At 41.1% G+C, this 18,687-nt stretch overlaps 1 protein-coding gene across 1 annotated transcript in view; it reads right to left on the bottom strand.

Moving 5' to 3' along the window:
* Positions 1-5,160: 5,160 nt before the first annotated feature.
* The window catches only part of ZNF277 (zinc finger protein 277), a 38,192-nt gene continuing 24,665 nt past the window's right edge, over positions 5,161-18,687 (bottom strand). The window contains exons 5-12 of the mRNA XM_033162301.1: positions 18,220-18,311; positions 16,215-16,325; positions 14,032-14,164; positions 10,072-10,139; positions 8,506-8,602; positions 7,411-7,453; positions 6,732-6,906; positions 5,161-5,462 (exon numbers count right to left, since the gene is read on the bottom strand). Coding sequence (XP_033018192.1) covers positions 5,270-5,462; positions 6,732-6,906; positions 7,411-7,453; positions 8,506-8,602; positions 10,072-10,139; positions 14,032-14,164; positions 16,215-16,325; positions 18,220-18,311 — 912 coding nt within the window. The 3' untranslated portion in view covers positions 5,161-5,269. The remainder of the gene's footprint in view (positions 5,463-6,731; positions 6,907-7,410; positions 7,454-8,505; positions 8,603-10,071; positions 10,140-14,031; positions 14,165-16,214; positions 16,326-18,219; positions 18,312-18,687) is intronic.

The raw sequence follows: 18,687 nt of genomic DNA, 5'->3' as shown, positions 1-18,687 counted from the left end.
GTTAAACTAAAACGGTTTGAGAACTTGTCGACATTTTCCATATAACCACCAATGACACCTTGTGATGACGTTCCTACCTTCTTTATATCAGTTATATCATTTCAATTAGGGAAGAGGAACTTGTGGACTTCCAGGTGTTCTCAGACTGACCCCTGGCCATTCTGTTTGGGGTTTATGGGAGTTGCAGTCCAACATTTGCAAGGCTACAGGTAAGCCACCCTGACATAGATTATATAGGCTTCTGATCGTGCTTCTTCTGGGGTAATTTGTCTACCTTTGGTCCCCACCCTGCTCTCAGCTCTCACCTGTGACTCCTAGAGGCTGTCAGCATGTGACAGCAGCCACACCCTGGGGACAGCTTTGGCTGGCTCCCTAAACCAGTTGAGGGTAGCCAATGGGTTAAGGACAGCCTCTTTCCATATGAACCTATCTGGACCCTGAGATCATCTTTTGAGGCCCTCCTTCATGTGCCACCTCCTTAAGAGGTCCAGAGGGTGGCAATACGAGAACGGGCCTTCTGTGGAATGCTCTCCCCAGGGAAGTTCGCATGGCACCTTCATTATACACTTTTAGGCATGAGGCAAAAACGTTCCTTTTTAACCAGGCCTTTGGTTGATCTGATTGACATCTTATAACTTTTTAAAATGTGGCTCTTTTGGGGTGTGTGTGTGTGCGTGTGTGTTATTGGATTGTTGTTTTTCTTCTGATTATATATCTTGTGATCTTTTCTGTGAACTGCCCTGAGACCTCTGGGTATAGGATGGTATATAAACTCAAAATAATAATAATAATAATAATAATAATAATAATAATAATAATAATAATAATATAATAATAATAATAAAACAACACTTGTTGAGTTAGGGACTTCCACTACATGTGAAGATGAGCTCAGGTGGATTGAGCGGATGATGCCAATGGTCAAAAGGACAGTTTTGATTTAAGTTTCACTATATTATTCTAGTTTTTTCTCCCTCCAGCATGTTACTAGATTAGTATCCATAAGTAATAAAATACCATTTTCCAGTATGTCCAAGGAATGGATTTGTCAACTTGCCCAAACATGAGATTCCATACCTAAGGCAATGGCGGTGGGAACATGCTGTAGCTTTCCAATCCTCACGTTTAAGCTTGATATTGAAATAATATCTAAGTCCTTTCATGTACAAACAGCTTTCTTGAAAACTAGCTGCACATGGTTCAAACACAAGATGGCAAAGTCACCTTGGTTTTACTACTTCCAGCATCCTCACAGAATTATTATATCATTACTTGCCGCTGCCGTGTTAAGAACTATTTATTCATTTACAGTACTTATATCCCACTTTAGAGCGCCCAAACGTTCTTTAGAGCGCCCAAACTTACTACTAGGATGGCCACCTATTAACAAAATATATTTCCACAATTTAAAAAAAAATCAGACTCAAAAGTGGAGCACAGGAACAGATAGTACATGATGATGATAGCATTATTCAGGTGGCAGTTTTTGGCTATTGTGCCTGGTCACCACCTAATAGACACCAGCTCCTACCAAAGGCAGAGAGGTCTGTGTGCTGGAACTCACTCAGCCTGTGATAAAGGCAAATCTTCCCTTCCAGCGTTGGATTGAAAGGTAGATGCAGTGCTTGTGTTAGTGGTAAAGATGGCAGTCGTAGCTCCTGCTTCTATCTCCACCAAGCTTCTGTTTATTGGCTTACCTGACCAAAGCGCCTCTCTCCCCCTGCCTGCTTTATGGTGGGATTTTGTAACCACTCAGTGGTAGAACTGTAGCAGAATATCATTTTGCAGATTTCCCAAAATTTGATGTTTGTGGAGTCCGTCATGCACTAAAGCCAATGCTACCACCAGTGCTCCTCTTTCACATGGCATGGGAGCAACTACACATTTCCAAGTTGCAGTATTGTAAAGAATACTAATCTTATGCCTGGCAGACAAAACAGAAGAATAACCATCTAGAAATAATTTCATGGACTGGAGGAGGAGAGAAGTCTACACCTTGAGTTACAACAATGCACTCCACATGCATATAATATTTAAAAAAAACAACCCAGTGCTTGTCTCCCTTGGGAGGTGGTGGGCTTCCCTTCCTTGGAGGTTTTTTTGGGCAGAGGTTGGATGGCCATCTGTCTTGGATGTTTTAGTTGAGATTCCTGCATTGCAGGGGGGTGGACTAGATGGCCCTCGGGGTGCCTTCCACTCTACAATTCTATGATTCCATGAAACACAAGGTAACAGAGAATGAAAACACTGAAGCTCAGTCACAGACCATTGTTTGCAATTTCACTGGAACATAAGAAAACTACCTTATACTAGGGTCAGCCTACTTGTCCATTTTGCACGGCGCTGCTCTCCAGGGTTTCAGGTTCAGATCTTTCCTGCTATCTGCTGTTTTAAAAGTATTAAAAAAAGAACCCTGGAGATGTCAGGGGCTGAGCATGGAACTTCTGCATGCATAGGATGTGCTCTGCTGCTACTGAGCTTTGATCCCATCGCCCTGAGTATAGACAGCACTGAAGAGTTGGTTGTTTTTTTTAAAGTATTGTTCCTTTCTTTGAAGTCTTCACTTTTCTCTGAAGTTGGCTTCCTCCTTTCCTGCAGTACAGTATACAAAACCATCTCTTGCAGCAAAAGGCATTCACCATCCATTCATTTTGAAGCATTCCTTAACTCTGTCTCATGTCATCTGTGTTTCAGAGAATCCCTCCTAAAAAAACACACCAACAAAAACAAAACAAAAACCCTGGCATGTTTCCTTAGCTGTGGACATGCAATGTGGGGTAGCTATAAATTAATTTGCTTAAGCTTTTGTCTTGCATATTTCTAAGATAGTTTGTTACAGAGGTTTATCTGTGTGCTTATCCATCCTGTATTTTTAGCTGTTGGTTTGGCACAGTAAGACCTTAAAAAAGGTGTGAGTAATACCAACAAAATAACACATCAACACAACACCCAACTAAAAACAAATATACAGCCAAGCAATAATAGGAATGCCAAAAAAATACAGGAAATCAGAAGCATTCTATTTTTGCCCAATTCAAAATCATATCAAAGCATCAATGTCTTGGCAAGGTTTCTCAAGAAGAACAACAACAACAGAAAGGGAACTTTGCAGAGGAGTCTAAAGCCTGGAGCTACCACTGAAAAGGCCCTATTCTTTTTCCTCTGCCCATTGCACCTTAGGCAGCAGAGTAGCATTTCCCCTGCTGGATTCCTGAGTATTTGGGTATGTTGCTAGACTCACGGAAAAATTCTGATTCAATTTTTATTTTTACCATATTTTTAAATTATATAATAATTTTACAGATCTAGAACACCCCATGAGCCTCTCACTAACACTACAAGAACATCCTCCAACACATCTTCTTAAAATTCATAATCTCTGGAGCACAAGATGTGACAGGGAGAGGGGAGGGGCAACACCACTGTATCCATAGGAAGCTTCTAGTACTGGCTAATTCCTCTGTACTGTCTGCTATGAACAGAAGTGGTGCTCTGTGTTTCAAGTTACGTATCTTTCCGGTTACCTAATCCTTTTAACAAGAGATAACCAAAGATTGAACTTTCTGCACACAAAGCATGTGGTCTAACCCTGAACTATTGAGGCAAGTGTTGGAGCCAAGAGTAATTGAGCAATGCTTAGCCGCTCCTCTGCACCAGGTGAAAGTGCAAGTCATACACATATCTAGTCCTAATCGCACTCCAGTCGTGAAATCACTGGCTGAATTTACACAAACCATTCTCTCTTTGCCAAGTCTGGTAAGGTGGCTATTGACCTTCCTAGCAGAAATGGAAAAAAGGTATTTAAAAATAAACAAAGCAGGGAATTTGGAGCCTTGCGGACTAAAGCTAGATGGCATATACATTTTACCCAAACATGGAAATCTTTGCCAATAAGACGAAGACGTTGCGGCAAATCTAGGCCTTTAGGGAATTGGATGAGGTCCACTTGGCTGCTATCTAAAGTTGCAGGTCCATTTGGCTGGGGTCTAAAGCTGCTTGGTCAACAGTAAACTTGCAAACTGTGTTATTTATCCTAAGTAGAACTGTAACAATTCTGAAATGCCAAACTCACCCTGCTCCAGTTCTCACTTCTGTAAACAAATATTGTCTCCCTCTTCAGTTTGGTCCCCCTCAATGTAGCCACGTAAGAACCTAAGAAAAATCTGCTGGATCAGGCCAATAGTCAGCATCCTGTTCTCATAACAGCCAACCATAAACCTATGGAAGGCCCGCAGGCAGCACTCGAGTGCAAGACCACTCTCCCCTCCTGCAAATTCCAGCAACTCGTATTCGGCAGCGCGCTGCCCCCGACAGTGGAGGCAGAACATAGTCAAGAGGGTTAGTTCATGTTCTTAATGTTTCTTAAATTACTGTTGGTGAATTATTCTCTTTACATCTGGTCTCTGGCCACCTTTGCCTCCTTCCTTGCTTATTTTCTCCAAATCTTTTCTTTTCAGTTCTAACCTCCACCCAGCCACCCTTTTCCAACTCCATCCTCCTTGACTTGGAACTCTCCCCAGGGATCTTTCAGCTTCCTTCCACTCTGGTCTCTCACTGGTCCAGATCAAGTTCTCCTCTCATTGCTACAACAAGCCTATGCATGTCCACGGCTAAGATCAGATTCGTGTTACCGCATCACTGGCCTTTCCTGAATGATGCTGCGTCCAAGTAAGCAGCAAGGGAAGGAGTGACAAGGAAGCAGTTCGCATACCACTGTGTAACGTATGACCAGGCCCTAAGAGAACCCCAGAGTAGAAATTAGCCTCAACATGAATATTTCACTCTATTATCTCCTGTATTCGTTTTAAGCAAGAGATTTGATCTGAATGGAGAAAGCTGAAATCCTGTTCTGCTAATCAGACTCTAAACATCACAACATAGTATACATAAGGGGATAGGTTGTCTCCTGTTTACAGCTGTAAAACAGCAGGCATAAAAGTTGCTTGATTGGAGATGTTCCACTGATAAAGCATCTATACCAATAAACATGACAGTATGTTTCTAACAGCTAAACTAATTCTCTTTCTAGCGCTATAGCTGCAATCCTTAACAGTTTCTCAAAAGCAAGCCTAACTGAATGCAGATCGACTCAGTAAATGTGCATCGTCTTGTATGTGACTAAAACACAGCCTAAGAACATAGGATTAATTTCTAATTTATTTTTTGAGCTTCTCACTCAGAATGGGTCTATTGCGGCCTCTCAAGGTTACCAAATCACCTTTTGCTTTTCTAGGAAACCGCGTATTCAGAAAGATGCTTCACTTAATTATCAAGGTTCTCCATTATTTATCTCCTCACAAAGAAGTTGATTTAACACACTGGTCCGTTTCAGAGCCTCTATGTTAGAAATATCTTCGCTGATGACAGGCACATCCTCTTTCTGTTTCCCAGCTGTCAATTCATCCTCGCTGTCTGAGAGCGTACAGAGAAGGGTATCATTTTCATAGGTAGGAAAATAATACCTGGAAAGAACAGTGAAAAACAACGTCATACCTTGTCAGTGAAAAATCCCCTTTACACGCATGCTTTTAACTTGTGACATTGGTCCTGCTTCCACACGGCATTACCTTACTGTTTGCATATCCCAGCTGACAAAGTGTGGGGTATGCATATCAATATTGCAACCATGTAGGTGGGTGCCAATTGCATGGGAGAGAGAGACAATTTGAGACCTCCCATATGAGTGCAATATTTAAACATGTTTCCTAATACTGCTCCCCAAATTGCTAGGGAAGCAGCCCCAATATTTGGATGGGCAAGCATACATGCACAGTATGTTTTCTTCCATATAAATCAACACATTTAGTTATTATGAATCTTAACAGGAGTTTATGGGCTGTTTAAGGTAATAATACTGTAAATTATTTCTAAACACCCACCCTGTATTTGATTTATTCCGCTTGGAGTAATGATCTGGTTCTATCCAACTGACTGCACTGTGAGTTCTGGGTGCAGGGCAGGAGTTGGGTCCATTACTCACAGCCAAAGTGAAAATGTAAATTTGTGGTCGAGGACAGCTCACTTTCTAACTTTATCCATAACCTGGTAAAAGTCATACACTCACCAATGGGCATATTGCATTCCTTGTATTATACTACTTGGGTAATACCCATGTTTCAGCCAAGCAAAGCGAACATTGCAGTCTGTTCTATTGCCCCTTTACTCGTAAGGTATGTGGCTATTGGATACTATGCATAACACTTATTAAGTCTTCAGAAAAGACAAAGCAGGCCCATATGGTATAGCAAGGGCAGAGAATGCGGAGTCCCCGTCTAATTTACAAGACACTAAGCTGGTTCTCATGAAACAGTATGTCAAACTATGACTTACTGACACTTTGCAGGCTCCAGGAGAGGAGCTCACAGATACTTTGCTCCTCTCCCCAGTACTTTTTACTGATGTGTTGAGCTTAGCCAAGGTTTGGCTTAATGTGTTTATGATTAAGCTGTCTCTTCACTAATTACAACCTGTAACCTCTTGGCTACAGATCATGGTTAGTGAGAACTTAACCACAAGTCTGGGTTCAAAGGCACACTAAGCCAAAGCTTGTTTTTCTCAGGGCAGTAAAAAAAGATCAGGGGTGCAGCAAAGTGGCTGTAAGCCCCTTTCTGGGAGGGGGGTGCACATTCACATCAACTCGATAAGCTACGGTTTGGGCTTACTGTGCTGTGCAAACCAGGTCACTATCATGCACTGAGCACAACACTGCAGAAAAACAAAAACACTCTTACTGTGGCTGATTCCACATGGATCTGGCTGGCAGAAGTGTTATATGTCTGGTCTCTTCCATATGATTTACCAACTCCCTTTTCGATTGGAATTTCTCCTGGCAACTGTAGCATCGACATTGATGGACCTCTCTTCTGATGAAGTTCAACAATTTCACTTGCTGATAGAAATTCAAACCTAGCAGAGAAAAGTATTAACTTTTTTTAAGGTGCAGGGGGAAAGGGGGACTGGAAAACACAAGCAGTGAAGGTAACCATTTTGGCCCGTTAAAAAAATAAAATAAATCCAAATTAGGATAATACTTTTACTAAGGCAATCAATATATCACAAAATAGCTAACAAGCTTTTGAGTTCTTTAGAAGTCTTCATCGGGCTAGGTGGTAAACAGAATATTGAGGGGGTTAGTGGGAGCAAGGAGAAAGATTTTTTTTATTTTTTTGGCTTATGTTCGACCCATGGAGTATGTGTCTAGTTGCAGTATTAAGATGGAACAGGGAAGGAGGTATCTAAATCTTTTCTCTGGTTTCCCCCAATTCTCCTCTTGGGGAGGAAGCACATGTGAGAGGAAGCATAGGCTGCTATGTTGCACAAGAGTAAATCATTGCACTAACAGAACAAGAACAATACATACATTTCCAGCAGCGGTAGAGGTCCCCGATACAGTATATGCTTTTTACTCACCATGCTCAGCCTTAATGTTTAGCAGGTCGAATCCATGAGCCTCCTGGAATTTGGGAAGAGCAAAAAGGGCTTCTAATTGTGAATAATTAAGAATTTTTCAAATTGAAAACACCTGAAGTTTATAAAGAACATGCACACCTTAGCAAGTATGCTGTGATTACAAGCTATGGACTACTGCTGCATGATTGCTGAAAATTCTTCACGCTACTATTGTTAGGATGTTACAAGCAGCATCACAGGAAATCAAACTACCTAGCAGAGCGCTATTTTACTCTGCATGGTATTTGCCAAGCTTGCTCCTTGGAATTTGTTAACTGTGAACACCAGGGATTGAAACTCAGGCTTTCAGTACTCAGCGGGCATATTCTATTAAGATAGACCTATTAAGAGAGACCTAAGTAGGATATAGGTCTCTCAAGTGGATTATTGAAATGCTAACCTTTACAAGTGGGGCCCTGCAACAAAATGCTGCAGTGTGCCATGCTTCTGTTCAGGGTACAAGTGACTCTAACCCACACCCACCCACCCCACCAGCCAGCCAGTATTCTGTGCCCAATGAGCTTCTTCAGTCCTCACTGGGTAGTTTCTCATTTTCTTCTCCATTTTGTGTTTTATCAGAGATGCCTGAACAAATTGTACCCAGTCCCAGGTGCATTGAAATCTTTTATTTATTTACTACACCTGCCAATAATAACATAGCATGAGTACAAGAAGACTCGAATCAGTATGATGATGATGGTGGTGGTGATTCTAATCTTTCCTTATTATAAATGCAAAGTTTTAAACTCTGCTAAAAGGTGGCCAAAAGATTCTCTCTGCTGAAACTAATAAAGTACAGAGCAGCCTCCCCCAATATGGTGGTCTTCAGGTATTTTGGACTGCAACTCCCACCAGCCCTGATGGGCATAGAGAATGTTAAGAAATCATGGAAGTTGTAGTCCAAAGTATCTGGAAGGCACCATGTTGTGGAACAATGACATAAAACAGTGGGGTTTTTTTTGGGGGACTAAAACAGGGCACCTGAACGCTATCAAATTATATCCTCCCTGTTTCCCAAAGCAAGATCTAATTCAGAAAGTGTAACATGCCTCTTACCTCCATGTGAGCGTAGAGCTTTTCTGTAGTGTCAGCTTGCTTTTCACAGAAAAGGCACACTGCACAAACCGGATGTTCTTCCCAGCCGGACCAGTCTCTGCAAAAAAAGCAGTGCAAAAAGCCAGTTGAAGTTGGTGATTTGCAAAGGTTTCTGAAAGATATGGAGACGCTACAGACATGGGACCCAATTCTGCTTCGACTTATCCAACATGAAAGTAAACGGGGAATCAACTTCACAGACTGTCATGCAGTTATGTGAATGCAAAGCAATGCCCCTTTCTGTGGAAACTGGAACAGAGTTGAAACGGGACACAAATCTGTTTCACAAGAGTCTTCACCACCTTGCAAGGCAGCCATGATATTCCATTCCCCCACCCCAGAACTCTTGAGCATTCCATAGTCGCTAAACATACTCGGTCCTCATTGGATGAGTTTTGAGGGTTCTTTTTAGCTTTTCATGTTTTTTTTTCATGTAAACATTGTTTGAACTTCTGCAAACCTTGGGGCTCTCTGTTTCTCACTGCCCCTGCTTTGGCTACATCGCTTTCGGCACTCAGCACCTGACTCTGCTCTAACGGGGAGTGATAGCATAGGCTAGCTATAAGAATGCATGTAATGCTGGCAGAAATCAACCCTTTGAACTAAATGAAATGTCCTTTGGAGTAGGTCTTACCATCTCCACCCAAGGTAACGGAATTCCACAGCCCTTTCACATCAGGCTGCCATGGTCCCCCTTGCTAATCTGTGACCGGGCATCTCTTCTATAAATCTAACAAGAACAGGCAGCATTCTTTCTCCTAGTGATGCAGACATGACTAACACTTATTCTTTGATAAGGCAAATCACTGCTTACTGCAGAAGGGTATGGGTGTGCTTACTTGTAAGGAATAAATGCAATGTAAAGCAATACTTCATTTCCACAGAGGGTGGTTTGCTTCCAGTGCAGTTGGACAATGCCATCTCTATAGTAATCAAAACCACTAGCTAGTGGCCATGCTCCGAAATAACAGCTAGAAAAGGAATTGTATTTTATTCCCACTGGCTCAGTTTCACCTCCTCTTAACCCCCATTTCCTCTCCAACCCCTAACCCTAAATTTCTGAGAACTTTAAATGAAGGAATAAAAAAAAAACTGCAGCAAAATTTTGTAGTGCACTGAGGCCTAGCTTTTCTGTGCTATCTCCCCTAGGGCACTTGCCCCTTTGCTTTGTTTTCTGACTCTCATGGGGGTTATGAGAGAATTGGGTAAATATGGTGGGCCCTGCTTCTTTAGAAGGGTAGCCCATACGGTTTATTGCTATGCCCTAACTGGAAAGGACATACATTAAAATGCAAAATTATTATAAGCAGGGTGGGAATACATAGCATGCTGAACTGCATCTTCTATGGCTCTGCAGCTCCTCGTGGTTGCTATAAAACACTAAAAAACGCTGAAAATCCTATTCATCAACATTCTCGGCCATACCTACATTGTCCCTGAATGCCACTTTTTTTTTTTTACAACATAATGTTGCCAAGCCCGCAGAACAGATTTCCCACCCCTCTAAACTTTAAATACAACTCTTACTCTTCCTGGTTGTCCAACAATTCTCTGTCATCTTCGGACTGAACCTCTTCCCAGGTCTTGCCAAATTCCTGGAGGGGAAAGAAAAATGCACAGAGCAAACATGAATCCATTATACCTCAGCAAGAGTCAATGCTCCAAGTCTTCGTCTTAGACAGTGGATGTAAATAATTCAAAATGAGGCTATTTACAGCTAAAATAAAAACAGCTTAAAACACAGAAAAGAAAGCAATAATTAAAAAACAAACATTAATAGAACTTACATATGTATCTATATGTATATGAAATCTGTTAAAATATACTGATCATCACACCACTCCTCTCCTTAAAAATAGTCAGTTCCCAAAACCAGTTGGAATAAGTTTTAACCTGCATGGCTTACATTGTTACATTTACAGTAAAACATTTGCTTCCTTGTATTAGCTTGTTAGAGTTAAGATACTGTTGTTTTATTATGGGAAAATGTACTGCAGGCACTTACTTGTTTATTTATTTTTACTGTTAGCCTGTCACAAAAGCCTAAACTGACTGGTTTGGTAGTATACATTATGTTTATTTTGTTTTTAAAACTGTTATATTTTGTGTAATTTTGCACACCACCTTGAAGGGTCAACTGTCCCCCAAGGGGTAGTGTATATATCAGGTAATACATAAATACAATAAATATTTAACTAAAAATATGTATCATGAGGATTTCTAGGGCCAAATTGACAGAATTATGTCTGTGCCACCTTTAACACTGTTTGAGTGTTTGAGCCTGACACAAAATCTAATATTGGGCTGGATTATGTTAAAATTCTGACTCTTTGTCAAGATGTGACCCTGGGTAAATTGGAGTGCCACAGATACGACCCACTTTTATTTTATATCCTTTTCTGGCAATGCATGTTTTTTTCTGGGGGTGGGGAAGACAGAAGGGCCATTATGTTTGAAGGAGCTACAATGCTGAGGAGTAAGGGAAAATGTTGAAACTAATAGTAAAGCATCATCTAGCTACTGGTACTCTAACGATAAGTGTATTATTAGCTAGATGCTTAGATCAGGAGTAGCCAGGTGGCATTTTACTTTAAAGGGCTTTCGCCTTATTCACACAACATTGTAGGTCCTTCAGACACAGTGTTAGTTATTACCACTTCTAGGTATGTTGACATGTCCTACCCTTGTTCCTTATTAAATAATAACACAGAAAAGTCATGGAGACAAGAGATTAAAATGGAGTCTTGACAAATCTACAACGATCCTATTGCAATATTTTATAGCAAATGAAAACACACACAACAAACACAAAAGACCAGTCCCATAGCTGCATCAAAGCTGCTACAGCGTGTCAGGTAAATGGCGCACAGACATACATTTGTTAGAACAGCCTGTAACAAGATGTCACTACAGATTAGGGAATTTGGATCCTGTAATTAATTCAGAGATGCTGCTCTCGAGGGTAAACTCTCCAAGTGCGGCAGCCAGATTAATTAACGTTACCGGGATAGTGAGATTACCTCACATTAACACTCCTCTCACCACACATCCCCTTCATAGTACCATGCGGCCTCCCATGAAAGTGGTCATGTCAAGCATATTAGTGGCTAGCTTTTTAATGAAAAGCTAATAAATGGGGGTGGGAAGGGGGTGGCAGCGGAAGAGTTCTCTTCCCTAGCCACTTACAGTATAATGGGATCAAGTGGGGACATGGGTGGCACTGTAGTCTAAACCACTGAGCCTCTTGGGCTCGCCAATCAGAAGGTCAGCGGTTCGAATCCCCACGACGGGGGGAGCTCCTGTTGCTTTGTCCCAGTTCCTGCCAACCTAGCAGTTTGAAAGCATGCCAGTGCAAGTAGATAAATAGGTACTGCTGTGGCAGGAAGGTAAACGGCGTTTCCATGCGCTCTGGCTTCAGTCACAGTGTTCCGTTGCACCAGAAGCGGTTTAGTCATGCTGGCCACATGACCTGGAAAGCTGTCTGTGGACAAACGCCGGCCTGAAAGCAAGATGAGTGCCGCAACCCCATAGTCGCCTTTGACTGGACTTAACCATCCAGGGGTCCTTTACCTTTTTAAAAAACCTTTTTACCTAATGATATCAAGTGACCCCAAGTTAAGAATAGACAAAAGCTTTAGATTTTTTTAGGCTACATCAGGTTTTAAGTAATTTCCAGCAATACCAAAAGCAACAGGAATTTTACCTCTTTCAACAAGTTCATTGCAGGAGAATTACAGAAGCAAACTGCCCAATGGCTTGGGCTTGCTCTCCACTACTGGAATTAAAAGTCTTTATTAGCAGGACCATTTCATTAACTGCATAGGCACACAGGCACTCATGTAGTATGGCAGAAGGGTGAGCCCAGGGGCCAGGCAGTCTCCTCCTTCCCCCATGCTCATTTACCTCTTCTTATTCCAGGTGGTTGGTGGGGTTACACAAGCCTCAGACTTGCTCCTGTGTCCTGGCATATTGCAAACACACCTAAACTTTGTGAATAGCCCCTCAGACAGGCTTAAAGCAAGCCAGGCCAGTTAAACGTGTAAATTTGTAAATTGCCTTGTGGCCTTCCAATGAATGGCAAAATATAAGTTTAATGAACAACAACAATAAACTGTGACACAGAAAACTGCTTTAGAGTAACTGGCACACAGGATCTCCTAGCCATAAGGCACAAATAATCCCATTAAGTGAAATTCTAGAACACCGGCAATGCTAGAAAAATTATTACTGCTATTACAGTAACTCTTGAGTTTTATACAATATTTACTGCCCAATAAAAACACTCTTATAAGGCAATAGCATTACATTTCTGTCTTCTTAGAAAAATCAAACATGGTTTTGAAGAGCTGGTTCATGACCTCCAAATGCTTCAGGGTGTGCAATAATGAACGAGAGAGGCTACACATCTGTCATTTCAATTATATCAGTCCACATTCAGTTAAAGAGAAAGGGAAAGCTTTAATAGTGGCTGGGAAACTAATTCAGCCTTAGTGAAATGCCAGTGAGATACCAGGTATCAGAATGTTAGCACTGCAGTATAACACCTCCAATGCCTTGGGACCAAAATACTTAAAAAGCCCTGCTCAGTATCCACCATCCTGGGCCCTATGATCAGTAGGGTAGACACTGTTGGTGTTGACCTGTCGTCGTCCCCCCAATTGTTAACATTCGGGGGGGGATTTAAAAACATGCCCATTCACCTTGGCTGAAAGAGGCATTTCCGTTTCTTGGCCACAATGAAATGCTAGTTTTGTAACTTGGCCAAAGAACAAGCAAGAGCAACAGTTACCTCGCCACTCCACAATTTACCAGCTTCTCCGAAAGAATATCATGAAAGACTTCGTCAAAAACCTTACTGAAATCAAGATATACTATGTCTGCAGCATTTCCCTGATCCACCAAGCTTTTAACTCTATCAAAACAAAATAAAAAATTCTTTCCAGTAGCACCTTAGAGCCCAACTAAGTTTGTTCTTGGTGTGAGCTTTCGTGTGCATGCACATTTTTTATTTTTATTTTTTATATTATTTTTATTTTTTATTTTGTTTTGACTATGGCAGACCAACACGGCTACCCACCTGTAACTGGAACTCTATCAAAGAGAGAGAAAAAGAGAGGGAGAGGGAGAGAGAGAGAGAGAGATTTGTGTGGCATGACTTGTTTTTGAGAAACCCATGCTGGGTTTTAGTAATCATAGCATCCTTTTTCAAGTGCTCACAGACTGACTGTTTAATTATCTGTTCTAGAACCTTTCCTGGTATCGTCGTCAAGCTTCTCAGCTGGCAAAGCTCTTGCATCCCATTGATTTAAAACTGGTGAGACTTAAACCTGATTCAGTTTGATGGCATCATGCATACAATTTGCAAATCAGTCTGCAATTTCAGACATTCTTACTAGGTAGGAAGTTCCAGTGAACTAAAAAAAAATGAGTTGACATATAGATGATGGCACTGTCATTCAATGAAATGTTGCATATACACCACCTTACCAGATAATTAATTATATAAAATCTGTCGTATTCTCTGTTTTTGGCATTGATTCTGCGATGCTGCTTCTTTCTCATGTGATCCTTGAGTGTGTTCTTATCTCGAAAGGTTTTTTCACAGTACAAACACTGCAAGCTAAGATTAAAAATAAACAAATAAAATTACAAACTGGTGCTAGGGACATTACTGTAAGGAACCAGCCAGTTACCTCAAGTAACTATGATGACAGTAGCTTTCTTTGAGAAAGCATGGTTAGATAAATTTAAAGAGATAAAGACACCCCCCACCCCCGATCCAGGCAGTTTGAGGTTTTCAGGAGCATATGCTGAATTATAAGACTTAAGGCATGTGTTAATGCTCTGTTTCAGTAGCTGTTTCGATGCAAACTGCCTCATAATCTTGGAGCACCCTGCAGGAGCTGGCATAGCTCAGATGGTAGAGCATGAGACTCAATCTCAGATAGATAGATAGATAGATAGATAGGTGTTTATTCGGCATTTGCGCCCGTCAACTCAATCTCAGGTTCGTGGGTTCGAGAGCCCCACCTTGGACAAAAAATAGCTGCATTGCAGAGGGTTGGATTAGAAGACCCTTCTAACAACAATTCTATGATTCTATGATTACTTGAAGGCACAATGGGAGTGCACTTTCAAAAGAGAAACATTGCCCAATGTCAGTTGATTGACAGGTAGGTGACCCCACACATTTTTAAAATTTGTCCTTGGAGGGGGGAGAGCAGATTCAGAATTGGCTCACCAGAGAAAAAACATTAATCCCTTGTGTTAAAGGAACCGCCACTGCCTACTGATGTAGTGAAAATATAAAATTAAATCTTTTTTGGGGGGAATTATTGGTGGTTTGGGCTTGTAGAATTTATATGACTGCTGATTTATTGGTACTACTAAGCTTTTTTTTTTTTACATGTTTACAATAACTTTTATATATTTTCTGTATTGTATCCTTGTACAGTATTTGACACTGGAATAAACAAGTTCTGCAGCCATGGAGGCAAAGAATATATAAAAAAACATACAACAAAATTTATGCAATAACAAAAAATGTTTCAAAGCATAAACCACTGCAAGCACAACAGGCAGAGCTACTGAGCTTTAGCTGTTGGCATCATTTGGTACTGGATGAAAATGCCCTTCAACACAGAAAAAATGGATTGACTTCATATGGCAAGAATATTATTTTAAAGATTGCTTATTGCAGGAGTGTTACAGTGTGGAAGAACCTTAGTAAGTCATGCTACAGATAGCTTTGGGCAGAGTGACTCTGCTTGGCATTAATATAATGCTGATTGATCAGATTCCCATCTATCTCATTCTGATGCCTGAGCAAGAATCACAAGGACCCTTTGCGTGGCTGCATGATTCACAGATCAATGTAACTGAACTGATTTGAAGAACATTTAAACATGTTAGCATATTGCATTGGTAAGTAAAAATACTGCCCTCTCTCCAACCATCACAAACACACATATTTCCTGCCTTCGGGTGCCCAGATTAGTCAGAGATTGCATTTAGAGACCATCTCCAACTTTTACTGTTAATTCATCCATAGAACTATGAAACAATGTTACTTATTCAATTCCCAGGCTCCCTTTTATAAGCTTTTAAAAATCCATTTTCTACCAACTGAGTCAGTTGCTTCTGAATACTCAAGGACCTACCTATACATCAAGCTCTTTTTTTCATAAACACAATTCAGAGATAATCGAACTGCTCCTTACTATTGATTTAATTCCAAAGTTGTTTTTTTTAAATGCAAGAAGCAAGTTGGCATCCTCTCCACCTCCTTTTCAGTAGTGACTGGATGTACAACGGGTTGTTTTTATTTAGTGGATTTTCTGTGGTAAGGGGAAATTCAGATTAATGTTAAGGAAAGTATGGTTTGGGCTAAGCATTTTGATGAAGACAAAACCGTGTTTGTAAAAAACTGCACTGGTTCCACAATGAACGCACGTCTGGAAGCATCCTAAATCATTGTATAAGTGACACTACTGCTCTTTCCAACCCTGATATACAAAAGCTATGGGACCTGGGCTCAAAGAGGAATGGTTTAGGTGAAGATAATGATGTGAAGAATTCCCAAAACAATATACAGAGTCTCTCGTGTCCACTAACATATTTGTTACAATTATCACATCCAGTCTTTCCGTAAACTGGGCTACTTAGCGTACCTGTCTAGTTTCTTCTGTAAAAGTTCCAAAAACTCCTCACAGTGTACAATGTTATCTGGCAGCCCAACATTGAATGCATGATCATTTGCCATGTGATTGAAAAGGTCTGATCTACAAAGGAAGAATTCAAGCAGAGCATTAGTTCCTTTAACATACTTTTACGACAGCTTCAAAACATGGCTCTTTGGGTTGGTGGGTTGTGGGGGGGAGAAAGAGGCTGGTGCTATGGTTTAAGGAGCACCACTAAAAATAAATGTCCTTTCTCCCCTTTGTAAGTGTTCTTCTTTTCCCTGCAGAGGCCAACATGGAGAGAGGAAGAAAGCCCAAAGAGTCTGTCTGAAGTGCTCTCTGTACTCGGAACACTTAAAATAGTATAAAACCGCAACTAAGTAACTGTACTGTTTCTTTTTTTTTTGGCGGCTAGACAAATTATTTCCACTTAACTGAAGAAAATGTGGATTTCACCCCTATAAAACCCACACTGAATAAGTTGCAGCTTTCCCAGCAGCGAAAGCAGTTGTGTGTAACTAAATGGGAAAATTTACATCTCAGATTTATCACCGCCTCACTGCAGCATTTCACAACCTGACCTGCCTGCTTGAAACCAAAAAGAATCGCTAATTTTAACCAATACTCTAATTACTCACCGGGGGCACCATTTGAATAGAAATGGGAGAATATATTAATGCTTTGCAGAGATTGCCAACCTTTCAGTGCCCAGGGGCACCTCTGCAAACTGGATAAACTGAACATGGCTCCCCTCCCAAATTATTCTATTGGTCACAACAAAATGATCCTTTCAGGCCTAATACCAGGGTTGGGGAAGGGATCTTGCAGACACCCAAGAAGGCTTCTATGGGCATGTGCCTGTCGGTCCACCTTGGTGCCTCCTGAATGGTAGCAAAACAAGACAAATCCACACACCTTTTTTTTAAAAAAAGAAAGAACCTTGGCATGCAAAACAAGTACATAAATCAAATTCATTTTTTAGAACCAAGTAGGTGATGGGAAAGAGCGAATGCAAAACTAGAAGAGGAGAATATTCCCACCACTAAAAAGTGTGATGGGCTTGGTTTGCACACAGTTAACTATGTTTTAAAGATGAATGTGCAGCATGCTGGTGCCCAGGGCTAAAACCACAGGCCAAAAAATCGTGGTTACAGATTGTGGTTTATTTTGAAAGACAAGTCACAAACCCAGGTTCAGACATAATACCAAGTCAAACCATGGCAACGTGTCCAAGATTTTAGCCCAGTATACTGCACAACACCTTGACAGTATAGTTAACCCTAACTGTGGTTTAAAGTGATGTGCAAAGCAGGCCACTGAGATCAACTAATTCACAGATCCACTAATTCATCCATAACAATTCTGGTCCAACAACTATGGTATGTCAGACTGAAAGTGAGCCGTGTGCCCGTGTCAACTAATGGCATAGTCAGCTAGAATGCCAGTCAACTAATGACTTTGATTCAGGACAGGCAAAACAAAGGAATTCTTTACGCTTCTTTTTTATGGATTTCGCTGCACATGATGTGATGATGGCCAATGGCTTACGAGGCTTTGAAAGGGGATGAAGTCATGGACAATAGATCTATCAATAGCCATTAGTCATGATGGCTAAATCCTTGTTCCAAAGCATTGTGGCTTAGCTCAGTGGTAGGGAACCTGTGCCTCGCCCAAGTTGCTCATGGACTCCCAAACCCATCAGCCCCAGCCAGCATGGCCAATCATCAGGGATGAGAGAGGCTGTGGCCTTCCAGATGTGGCTGGACTACAAAATTTCCACCACTGCCTTAGCTACTTGATGGGCATGTGTGAAATGGGATGTTGGACTGTATGGACCCTTTGGTCTTTCCACCAGCACTTTTCTTACACTGGGCTACCTGTAGGCAACAGCCACATCAGTACCAAACCCTTATGGTGACATTTCCATTTCCCCCATTTGCATAGGATTGGGATCTTCATGAGGATGAAAAAGCGTAGTCAAACGTTCATCGCTAACCTGTTACCAGTAAACTCTTTATCGCAGAACATGCATGCACCGTGAAATTCGGTGTCATTTCTCTCTCGCTGCTGTTGCTCCAGATTCTCTCTCTGTTGAGCAGGAAGAAAAACAACACATGCAATCACATTCGTTTTTGAAAATAGCTTCATTGTAAATTATTCCTAGCAGTTTTCCATTGTCTCTCATTATCAGCTAATGAGCAACACAGGCACTTGATTCATTTGAAAACATGGTTTTCTCGCTGACGATTAGGTTCAAATGTTCACACAGCATGAAGGAAGAATAACAGGCAAAACAGGAAGACCTGAAGGCTGGTCTAATCCAGTGTAGTTCAAATGAAAACTGGAGAAAATGTATTTGCACCTCCCAAAATGAGAATTTGGATGACACCAGGATTGATGGACTCACTTTGCATAACGCAAAGATTTTAGCCTCAATAAATCAATATGATCATCAATGGCTCCT

Source organism: Lacerta agilis, chromosome 10 (genome assembly GCF_009819535.1).
Source record: "Lacerta agilis isolate rLacAgi1 chromosome 10, rLacAgi1.pri, whole genome shotgun sequence".
In the NCBI taxonomy this organism is placed as follows: Eukaryota; Metazoa; Chordata; class Lepidosauria; order Squamata; family Lacertidae; genus Lacerta; species Lacerta agilis.
This window is presented reverse-complemented; position numbering and strand designations above follow the sequence as displayed.